Raw genomic sequence first — 12117 nt, forward strand, 5'->3', positions numbered from 1 at the left:
GTGTCCCCTGCATCGGCAGGCAGACTCTCAACCACTGCGCCACCAGGGAAGCCCAGGACTCAGCTCTTGGGGCCCTCTTGTGCCTCTCTCTCTGACCTCATCCTAAGACCAAGACAAGCCAACTGAAACATAATGCAAACACAGGGAGATAGTGCAGAACTCCAGGTAAGTAATGCTTTGGTGAGAGGAGTAAAGATACTTGCTTCTTTTCTAGTTAACTTTTTCCTGCCCACAAAGATCTGTTTTTGCTAGCACCACCTTTAACGACCCTAAATGGCATTTAAACCCCACTTGCATTATTCAGTTGTCTCTGGTAACTTTCTGTGTTGTTGTGCACCCCCCAACCAGAGCGTGAGTACCTTGAGGTTTTCTACGGTAGCCACTTTGGTTTCTGTCTCATCTTAAATATCTAAGAAACATGAGTTGCTTGAGGGGAATTAAGATGTTCTGTTTTTGTTCCATTTACTTGACCTGATAAAGGTCTCTAGGTTAGGGTGGTGGTGGAGTAGCATGATGTCCTGCAAGGTTTAAACCTGCCTCATGCTAAGAAGCAGCCCAGGCACTTACCTTGAGCTCCACCTTGGTCTACTCATCAGAATCTCCAGGGGGAAGGGCCTGGAACTGGCGTCATGAGTGACTCTGGACATTCTCATTTGGGAAGCAGGTAGTGGAAAGAGCAAAGTACTGGGTTTTCAATTCAGGCCCTGTCACTTACTAAGGTCTCTACTACAAATCTGGTCTTCAACTACCTCACATGCACACTGGGGATGATATAACACCTCACAGCACCCTTGTGCAAATTAGTAAGGGAATATGTGTGTGGAATCATTAACATGGTGCTTGGAATCCAAGTAGGCACTCTTGACTCCGAGTATCATTGACATTCTAGCAAAACAGATTCTAGAGCTCAAGACATCTCCTTAGGTTAGAGGCAAGTAAGTTCTTGTGAAAGAACAGGTATGGGCTATGAGGCACTATTTCTCGAAATGTGATCCTCAGACCACCTGCATCACCTGGCCCCTAGGCCCAATCCCCAGGAATCCTTATTTTTAGCAGGATTCCCTTAAGCACAATAAAGTTTAAGAATCACTACCCCAGTCTCCTTTCTCCTCCTTTACTTGCACCAATGAACTGGCCATTGATATGTGAGCAGATGGGTGGACAGGCTCTCAAGTTTTCTCAACTAGTTTTATATCAATTAAATTAAAGTTACTCCTGTGGAACAAACAATGCTCATTGCCTACCTCTGATGCATTATGAAAACACAAACTATTTTGAAGCAGCATTTCTCAAAAGACATTTGAAGTTCTGTTTCAAGGGCTAAGCATCAGAAGCGCTCTTTATAAATCACACACACACACACACAAATTGACAAGGCAGCATTGCTGAAGTGAGGCTGTTATGAAAAAATGGATATACCCTGTGTTTGTTGAAATGATCATTAATTGGCTTAAATGCTGGGAACTTAGATATGTAAACATCCACACTGTTTGAACATCTTTTGTACATCAAAGGATTTTCAAGTGCTTTTGTCTGGCTACACTAGCATTTGCTAACAGTGTAGCAGCAACAGCACTGGACTAGGAGACAAGAGATGCATTAGTCATTTGTAAAATGAGAGGGCTGGACAAGATCAGGCGTTCTTAGAGCACATGATTCATGAATGGCGTCAGGGTCTCTGGACACCGTGAAGCCATCAACCAAATTTTGCACATAACCATATACATTTTTCTGGGGACAGAGTCTAGCTGTTTTTAGATTCTCAAAAGGTCCAGAATCCCCAGATGGTTTAAAAATTACAGACTGGATTATTGTGAAGACTTCTCCCAGCTCTAAGATTCTAAGGGAAACCGATGTCCCAGCTCCTTTTGGGGTCTAACCTGGATGGGTCACTGACTTCGTTTGTTTTTTTAAAGCCAGGAGTGAGTGCTCCCTCTTCACCAATCTGCTCCTTCCCCAACAAAATCGGCCCTGTTGTGCAACATTCTTCATTTCGTACAAACAAGACTATTTTTTGCCCAGACAGTAGGATTTAACTTGTTTTAATGAAGTCTGCTATAAAAACAGGTGAAGACTTCTGCACGGTACATTTGGCTTTACACATGTTAAGGACTAGTTAATGCTTGTGCTATGCATTGCACAGCATTATAATCTGTTGACCAGTAACATAGCTTTTGCAACACGGGTTAAGACCAAAATTGTGAATCACAGAACTTTTACTTAGCACACACACAATCTACAGCAAACTTAAATACTAATCTATAATACCTAACTGGATTATTGGATCCATTGCAGTATTGTGCTTATTTATCTCAGAAGATAGGCAACTAGCAAAAATACACATTTCTTTTGCATTTCCCCACCCCCATATTACACTGTAAAAGAAATACATTATTCAGTGCACTTCCTAAGAAATAAACTTCCTTATTGTATCTCTCTCTATATATATCTATGCCAAAACAAAAGAAGAGCACAATGCAATTTGTAAGATTACCATTTAAAGCAAGAGGTAATAACACTCTGGGATTATAGCCCCCTCTTCTGCTTAGAAAGTTCAGCTATTTTATCATCCAGTTCATGTGACTATGCACGGGAATAAAACTTAATGCATGATTGCTCTGGGAAGTTTAAGATAACCCCTTTGTCATTTGGTAGACACGCTGAGGCATTAATAGTATTTGAACTTTTTGATGTATTGTCTTTAGTCAAACCATAAGCTGTGCAGACACCAATATACTCCATAGTCATTTATCTTGATTTCCATCACTTGCTTTTCCCCCATCAACTCATGTTGGATTAAGAGGAAATAGATTTAAATTATAGCAGGTCAGTGGCTGCTGGATAGATGTTGGCTAGAAAAATGTATGTGAGGACACCAAGGCCTCTTCATCCTTGTGGACACAAAATCATGTACCCACCATGTCTGAGCTGGGTTGCAGACAGTCTTGTTTGGAAGAGAAGAAGAGTCATTATACTCTGCGGAGTTTGTTGGCTGTGCTAGCCAACAGGTTGGAAAGTCTGGAGGCTTCTGTCCTCACAAACTTGCTGTGATGGAAATGACTGAAGTTTCTAGAATGAAAGAGGCTGCAGCTTGGCAGCTTGCAGGCTAAATCCAGCTGCAGAAGTGTTTAACTAGCAGTATTTAAATATTTCTGGATCAGTTCTTGATATTTAAAAATGAGAATGTTTCTCATGAAAATTTGGATTTCATAAAAATTTTAGGAGCTGGTAACCCGGGTCTAGCATTCTTGCATGGCAACAAGCAGCTGAAACTGAACAGGGGATGCCCTTTGTAACGAGGCTTGGGCACTTCAGTTTGCTACAGCTCCCACTGCTCCCAGCTGTCACACATCACTTGAGTGACCGACCTGTTTCACTCATTTGTATGACCAGTTGAGTTTTGTGACACTGGGTTGGTTTGGCCTTGTCTTCTTTTGATGCTGAAGACCTGATTTCATTTGAAATTTTCCCCTCCTGGTGGACAAGAGTCCTCCTGTGATTGACTGGGTCCCAGCTATAACTAGTTGTTTTGGTAGGTAATCTTAACATGCATTTCTACTCGTCCTTTATGCTATATTGCAAACTCCAAAGATACAATCACACTATTATTTATGTGTTTAAGTGTGTGTATGTTAAACACGTAAAAGGGGTGTTTATCTATACAGATGCATGTATACTTCCATTTAGGCAAAAGTTAATTTGGTTCCACAGATAGACACAGAGTGCTGGCAGCTTGGAGAAAAGTGTTAACAGTTTGCTAAAACCTGTATAATTCTGACTTATAATATTACAAAGACAGTGAACTTTAAGTTATTGCTTTTTCATTACAGAATAAAGATCTCATTCTGTTGCAAAACTTTTATACAGAATGAGTAACCATTTCCTATTCAAGTAATAGCAATCGGAATCAGAAGTTCCTTACGCAACAGTAGATGCCTGAAGATATTTTTGAAGGATATGTGATTTCACTGTATTCAAAAACTTATGCAGGAAACTGGGAGCGATGTAATTTTTCAAAAGTACAAGAAAATCAGCACCCCAACTGCTTAATGTTCAGGAGGCTTGCTCAAGGGCTCTATAAAGCTCAGCTTTGTGGCGAGTTCACACCCACCTTTAGGATTCCCATTCTACTTATGCAGCCTTGTTTCTGAACACAAAGCTTGTATTAAAAAAGTAAAAGACGATTAAAAGCAGTGTTGGTTTTTAACATTCAGAATTCACAGAGGATCTCATTTTTTGCAGTTAAATGATCCATTTTGTGTTACTGCTGCAGAATCACATTCATATGGCAGTCTAATTTCAGGCACTTTTATAACATGTTCATCTGGAATAAAAAGTCTGCATGAGCCACTTCCACATAATTCATAATGAGTGTTGAGTGATTCTAGTCTCCAGATAGACAGGAAATCACCATCTGGTACTCAATTAGCTTTCTCCATCATAACACGATGGTGACTGCAAAGCTTAGACATCTTTGAGGTGCCCTTCTAGCTTTAGCACAAAGATGTGAATCATAAAAATCCAAACTACTTAGTTTCTACCTAAAAAATACAAAAAGGTGAAATACACTAAATGTATTATACAGATAGTTTCAGCTACTATCAAAATAAATAACATGATCTGACTCAATGGTTTGACTCTGAGCTCTTGGATGAAATCTGATGGAATGTCAAATGTGGAGACTCCCTCCTAGGGACTAGCTACTGGTAGGCAAAAGTATCTCAACGTCCTTGCCATTGGCTACGACAGCATTAGAAGAGCAGCTGCTGGCAAGGTCTTCTGTGGTGGTCAAAGAGGATGCCTGGGGATGAGGTTTGGTCAGTGGAGTGGCAGCAGATGGAGAAGGAGTGAGGCCAGGTTTCTTGGGTGGGATGGGTGGAGGGTTTCCTCTCTCAGCTCTGGGGACGGTAGGGGACTTGATCCCTGGAGACAGGGGGCTCAGAGGACTAGACACTTTCCCTGGAGTAGGTGAATGGCTGGTGTCACCTCTTGGGCTGGCAGTGTTGGCCAGATTTCGATAGTCTGTGCCAAAGGGAGAGCTGTTGGGAGACACGGGCTTGATTGGTCCTTGCTGGCTAGTGAATCTGGAGAGCACCTGGGTGACTGTGTTTCGGGCCAGCTGCTTGGCGGCAGAGTTGTCTATGAGGGTTGGGGATAGATCCCTGGATGGAGGGCTCTGTAGACCACTAGCTTGTTGGTCCTGATCTGCTTGGGACTGAAATTTGTGCCGAGCTGCATGGAACCGCTGGTTGATCCCTACTTGGTAGGATGACTGGTAGCCAGGGCTGCTAGCTGATGACCCCAATAAGCGCTTAGTTAGTACTGGTGAAGAGCAAGGAGAAGATGTGAGAGAGGAAGAGGCAGTGCTGCTGGGAGACAGTGAGCTCCCACTGGAAGGGAGGTGACCAGACGCTGGGACTGGAGTCTCTATTCCCACAGGACACCCACCATTCTCTACTGCTTTCTCTTGGGCCAATCCCACAGGCTTCTCTCGTGGAGGCGCTTGGTTTTCTACACTGCTGCCTGTTATCAGCTCCTTGGTAGTTTGCATGTCTGGGTCAAAATGTCCATTGGTTTTTGCATAAGAGTAAGCAGGAGTGGTGGGACCAGGCAGCCCTGTGGCTGTTACCTTGGCCGTGCTGCTCCCATGGGTTCTTTCTGCCTGAAAACTCTCCGTTTGGCAAAATACGGACACTAGCACAGGTGGCTCAGTTGCTGTGCCTTTAGACAGGGTTACTGGTTTCTTCACTTGCGCGCTGGGGCTACTTTGCTGGTGCAAAGCCTCTAGGTCCTTCACTATCTTCTTCAAACTCTCCATCTCTTCTTTCAGAGTTCTGGTCCGGTTCTCTTCTCGGTTCAGCTTTGCTCTCAGTTGTTCCCTTTCAATGTCAAACTCAGACAACTGCTTCTCCACCTGGGCCTCTGTCTGCAAGCCCCGCTTCCTCTCAGCAGCCAGCTCTTCCTCCAGCTTGCTCACCCGGCTCTTCTCCTTCTCTAGTTTCAGGCTCAGCTCTCCCGCCTTCTGGCCCTCCTCGGTGGCCTTGTTGGTGGCCTTCTTGCACTCGCGCACCAGCATGGAGGAGAGCTGCTTGTGGCGGGAGCGTTCCTCTTCCAGCTGACTGGAGAGCTTCTTCTGCTCTTTTTCAAACTTTTTCACTTGGGACTTTTCAAATTCCAACTACAAAAGAATGCCACCACACATCTTGATTAGAGTAAGGAAACAAAGAGATACTGAAAAACTGTTATCAAGTAGAGTGCATCAAGCTAGCTGTTTTCTGGCACATGGGATTACCATGTATGCCATGTGCTTACATCAAATATTTAAGTATCAGAACACCTAACATAAAAATGTACACACTACGACTTAATCTTTCTTTGATGATTTAGGAGGCACTTCTAGTTCTTATTGTCTCAGGGTTATTAGTGGGAATCTGAATCCTCATTGTGTTTTATGTTATGGAAAGTTCAGGGGATCAGAGCCAATCGAAACAGCAGAAAGGCATATCAACCAGATGTTGTACTGAATGCTGCTGAAAACTTCTAAAGCTTCCGTAATAATTCTCTCTGGTCTTAAAAACAAACAAACATTAAATAGTTGCATTTGAATCGTTCTTCTTATACAAATGCCATCTGCTTTAATCATCATCCCAACCCTATTTAAGGCACAGAGTGAGAGGGAAAGGGTCGAAGGAACCCTTTTAGTCAGTGTTTTTCAAACTCTGAGACTCATTCATGGACGGCAAAACCATTTAGTAAGCCGTGATCAGAAATAAAAGAAAATGAAATAGAAGTGAAAATATCAATGTGTATTATAAGCAGTAAGGGTTATGTATAATTTCATGAGATTTTTGTTTCAGGCATATGTATATATGTGTATATATACTGGGTTGTGATGTAAAATGTATTTCTTACTAGGAGTCCTAAGTCAAAAAAAGTTGGAGAGTTCAAAGTTAGTGTTCCCCAAAGTGTGTTCTATGGAATGACAGTCCCATAGTGAATGATCTATGTTAAAAGATTTTACGAAAACATAAATTTGCTAAACACAGAATACCCTATCTTGTTCTTGAAGACTCACAGCGTGCTTCTGCATACTAAAGGGTCTAACAAATTGGAGTTAGAAACCTCTTTAACTTTAATCCAGTAATTCCCAGACTTATTTGACCACAAAGCCCCCTTTTTTTGAGCAACACCAATTTACACCCTGCAGAATAATCTTCAAGAAATGCTACTCTAGGCAAATGCTGCTCTGAGCCCCTCCACCTTAATTACCTGTTGAGTCAGCCGCTCTCTCTCCTTCTCCAGCATGTAGGTGACATCATCTCCTTCAGCTGTGTCCTGTGCATGCCTTTGCCTTTCTTCCTCAAGGTCTAGGATTACCTTTAAGGAATTAAAAAAAAAAAATCATTTTCAAATATCAAGGAGTCACACTTAGAATACAATTAAATACTAAGTGTCTTTCTAAGCACCCAAGATCATTCCATAGATAAATAAATAAGTAAATCCCAGTCAGGGCCATCAAGGAGCACACTGTCTAGAAGGGTGAAAGATATGTAAGCTATGTGCTAGGAAACAATACAGTACATACTTATCCGAGGTAACACGAAGTGGCATGTAAATAGAAGAGAGCAACTCATTAGCTGTAGGGGCTGAGAAGGTTTCAGAGAATTAATACAAGTTTGGTGGGACTAGGGGACAGATGTAGGTGATGAAACAAGGCAGGACCATGGAAAGCTGAAAGCTGAGGCTCTCCCTTGATGTTCCAATCACTGGAGGTACCAGAGAGTGAAGCCTAAAATTAAACATTTCAAATAGGTGACACCCTAACTGTGCCTTGCTTAATTAATGTATGCATTTCGTGTACAGTAGATAAGAGGAGAAAAGACTCTCTTGACTTTATCCTGCATAGGAAAAGGCTCAATTATTGAGATCTTAAGTGGAGATTTTTCACAAGGCTTTTTTCTTTTTATGCGGTACGCGGGCCTCTCACTGTTGTGGCCTCTCCCATCGCAGAGCACAGGCTCCGGACGCGTAGGCTCAGCGTCCATGGCTCACGGGCCCAGCCGCTCCGCGGCATGTGGGATCCTCCTGGACCGGGGCACAAACCCGTGTCCCCTGCATCGGCAGGCGGACTCTCAACCACCGCGCCACCAGGGAAGCCCCACAAGGCTTTTAAATTAACCTGCCTACCCCATTCCACTTATCCTTGTGTCAAGGGATTAAGCCCAATTTTAAGAATACAAATTTAAAGGGACATTTCCCCACATAATCCTGCCTACAACTGCATAATATTCCAATGGCTATGGATTTCTTCGTAGCTTCTGCTCATGCTTCAGAGGTGCCTTGGCCTAGACCTCCCTAGGCCAGAGCACTGTCATCCCAATGGCCATTTCCTATTGTTTCTCCTCACTAACAACTGTTATTAAAGGAGAGAGAAAACTTTCTGGGACTCCTTTTTAAATACAAAAATGAAAACATTTTGGTGTATTTCCTACTGGTTAAAAAAAGAGAAAACTTTGGCAACTTAATAGAAAGAACAGCTTTTGGCTAAAGGTGGTAGATCATCTCCTCTCCCTCCGGAGAGCCGTCTAAAATGATAGAAATGGGATGAAAAGAATAAAACCCCACAAAGTCAAAAAGAGAGACTTCGGCAGACAAGAAATTTTACTGCCATTCTGAAGAAAGCAAGTGTCTGGAGGAGTGGTAACTACTTTGGTACGGGGGAGGAAGCTGCTGTGCGCTGCAGGACCCCAAGGACATATGGAAGCTGCAGGTGGTAGATACTGCACCGGGGAGGTGAGGTGTAGGAGGGAAGACAAGGGCACTGGCTCCAAGTTCGTATTTTCAGAAGAGTTATTCGTCCCCGCAATCTGATTCCTGTACACAGAATGCTCAGCCAGGCATCTACTGCCCGGGAATACACCAGATGTTTATCCTCTAAAGAAACAGAATGTGACAGGCTCCAGATCTAGTAATAACAGATATGACAGAGAATGAGGGTGAGGAAAGGGTATTATGTTTGTTTTGGGAAGATGGCAGGGGTGGAGAGAAGGGAGGTAGACACCGTGTAAGATAATGAAATCCACATCTATAATAAAAGAAAGTAAATATGTGTCTAAAATATGAATAGAAATATGGAAGTTAGCTGCCAAAATAAACAGTTAAAAGAAAAAAGAGGTTGTCTCTAATACTGAGGAGGAGAGAGAATGGGAAGGGGTGGACTAGGGAACCCTATTTTTCGTAATAAGCAGAGTAACCACATAATTGACTGTTCAAACCACTAACATGTCTGAGAGCCAAAGCGGGTATTGTTAACAACTATGCCAAGGCAACAGGCTTAAACTGGAATTCTCTCAGGCAAACTGGGACTATATGCACCCTAATTATAAGCCTCTAGTTTGATGTCTAACAAAGTCAGTGTTCTACTTTGATAAAACACTTAAGATCAGATAGGCAGCTGTTTTAAAATATTTAATAGTATCTTACACTGAAATACAGTGTTAGGGAATTCTGAATTTTTTAACTCTTCCTCTCCCCAATCACCTAGAACCATAAACTATCCCAACACTACACCTTCAATGGGCATGACAGCCAGCCAGCCCTTCAGTACAACTCAGTTACTTCATGTATGAAATAGAAAACAGGCCTGCCCATCAAACAAGGATGTTGTGAAGATTTTCTCATAATATTAAGTAAAAGCCCCCAAATTTAGGCAACTACCTCAGTCTCACTGACACCTTTTAAATTGGGGCATAAATGTCTTCAGATTACTTCAGTCTAGTCCAGAGGTTAAACTTTTCTGGGTCTTGGGGAACTCTGAGAATTCAAGTAAGGATATGGGGAAAAAATTCATTTTCTACAAAATGCATAAACTTTTGGCACTCTGTATATTTTCTGGGGGATCATGGAATATCTGAGACCCATTCGTGGTTAAGAACTCCCACTTTGGCCTTTTGTTTGGACTCTGTGAAGGGAAAGAAAAATCATGGGCAAGACCTAAGCCCTTAAGCACTTTGTCAGATGCATTTTAAGCAGATTGCTCTCTAAAGCAGGTAACCATAAAAGTAAACGAAGGTCCATCAAACTGCAGCTGCTAACCCAATTTTTTCAGAATAAAATGCTTCCTACTAAATGCACTGATGTCCCCCCTTGTTGATATAAATCTAAACCAATAGTTCTTAAAAATGCAGACTCTAGCCAAGCATTTTTTCCAGGCCAAATCTGAGCCATAAATGATAAATCGGGGAATGAAATCACAAGCACTAGAAGAATTCCAAGGAGATGAGGTAGAGGAAAGCACAGGTTTGCCTTACACACACACACACACACACACACACACACACACACACACACACACACACACACACACACACACACACACACACACACACACACACACACACACACACACACACACACACACACACACACACACTGTTTCCTAACAGGGTAGAACAGCTTTAAGGTAAACAACCCTAGGGACTGTTTATGGTTTCATGAGAAGTAAAATGCAGTGAAACTCAAAACTAGAAATAAATGAAATAGTCTATTGGCTTGTATGTTTATGGTCAGGTAAATTCTCTAATTCTTTCTCTCTCTCTCTCTCTGATATAGCATTCCCCAAATACCTGTTAATCTTTCTATTTATCACTTAAGTAAGCAAATAGGGAACACTCCATTCAGCTACAAGGCTTGGTCAAGCCCCAGTTTGTTGCCAAAGTTTGGATGACCAAGAGTTGAAAAAACATACCAAGTGTTTTGGAGTGTCATATCAAGAAGAAATGCCATCTGAAATAATGCGTCTGGCACACTGCCTAAATTTAACATTTGGAATAACCTGCGTTTTCTATCTCCTGGCTCTTAGGTAAGCTCAGGGGCTTTTTTACACCTGTGAGACCTCCCAGTTAAGTTACTGTGAGAGCGGGCAGCTGACGGGAAAGTGTCAGGCATTTCAGGAGTCTGCAGGTGCACGTCAGCAGTGAACCCACCTTGCGGTGCCTGCTCTCTGCGGCAGCCAGCTGCGACAGCATGCGCTCCTGCATGTTCTTGCACTGCTTCATCACCACCTTAAGAATCGAGAGCGGGTTTGTGCAGACTGGCTGCTTCTCGCCATCGTTCTTCTCCTTCAGTGTTTCAAAGTCTCTCTGGAGTGCCATTAAAGGATCACTGATGTTATATTTTCCATAGCGTTCTTCAATGAAAGTATCTCTGTGTTGGGCCTGGGAAAGAAAGGAAAATAAGCATTTTGCTTTCAAATACTGCTGAGGAGGGGATCTGCTAGTAGTTAGACATCAAAGGCAGTGGTGTGAGTATGAAGTAACCTTTTGACTACAAATCAGACAGGGTCATCTAAGTATAGACATAACATCAGAAAAGGGGCATAGCATATTAATGGGAACAAATACTTATGTAAAGCTAAGTACCAGTTAGACATTGATCTAAGTGTTTAGGTTCAGGTTATTTAAATTTTACAACCCTATAAGGTAGTACTATCATCTCCATTTTGCAGATGAGAAAATTACTACGGAGAGGTCAAGTGACTTGTTTCAGGTTACTCATCTAGCAAGCTGTCAGAATTGGGATTTAAACCCAGGCAGCCTGGCTCTAGAGTCTGTGACCTTAACCACCACACTTACTGCCTCAGCTTATGAATGCTTCTATTACCAACAGGTATATCTCATCTTTTCTGTGTTATGGCATTTACATTTCTAAAATACGGTAAGCATAATACCTTTAAGAGTTTATATGTTTAGAGACCTAACCAGCTGGCTGTAGATAAGTAAAGGATGCTAAAGACATTTTTACATTATAATCGAGGACTGTTTGTGATTTGTCCACATAGAACTTCACTCAATTTTTGGCCGGTCAAGAGGGTGGAGGCACTCACCACTAGAGGTGCAGACAAAGTCCTTCTACCTGCTGCCAAATTCCACCCCCCTCTTCTAACCTCTGTTCAGCTGTCTTCCATCCTCCTTTCTGTCCCCTTCAGGGCTTGGTGAGCTTCGGGGATGAAAGGGAACTTGAGCAGGGAATGTGGGCTGGTGCTTGGAGTCTGGCCTGCGGCTTTGGGCCTGGGCGCCAAGTCAGGTCGAATGATCAGGAAGGGAGTGAAAGGAGATT

The 12117-nt window shown here is 42.6% G+C and overlaps 2 protein-coding genes across 4 annotated transcripts in view; one reads left to right on the plus strand and one right to left on the minus strand.

Annotated features, from left to right (window-relative positions):
* Positions 1–12117, plus strand: part of ST7L (suppression of tumorigenicity 7 like) — a 196027-nt gene that overhangs the window by 132671 nt on the left and 51239 nt on the right. The gene's annotated exons all lie outside the window — the stretch shown is intronic.
* CTTNBP2NL (CTTNBP2 N-terminal like) overlaps positions 2027–12117 on the minus strand; it is a 51692-nt gene continuing 41601 nt past the window's right edge. The window contains exons 2-4 of the mRNA XM_030869030.2: positions 10986–11216; positions 7270–7377; positions 2027–6178 (exon numbers count right to left, since the gene is read on the minus strand). Coding sequence (XP_030724890.2) covers positions 4697–6178; positions 7270–7377; positions 10986–11216 — 1821 coding nt within the window. The 3' untranslated portion in view covers positions 2027–4696. The remainder of the gene's footprint in view (positions 6179–7269; positions 7378–10985; positions 11217–12117) is intronic.

Source organism: Globicephala melas, chromosome 1 (assembly GCF_963455315.2).
Source record: "Globicephala melas chromosome 1, mGloMel1.2, whole genome shotgun sequence".
Taxonomy (NCBI): Eukaryota; Metazoa; Chordata; class Mammalia; order Artiodactyla; family Delphinidae; genus Globicephala; species Globicephala melas.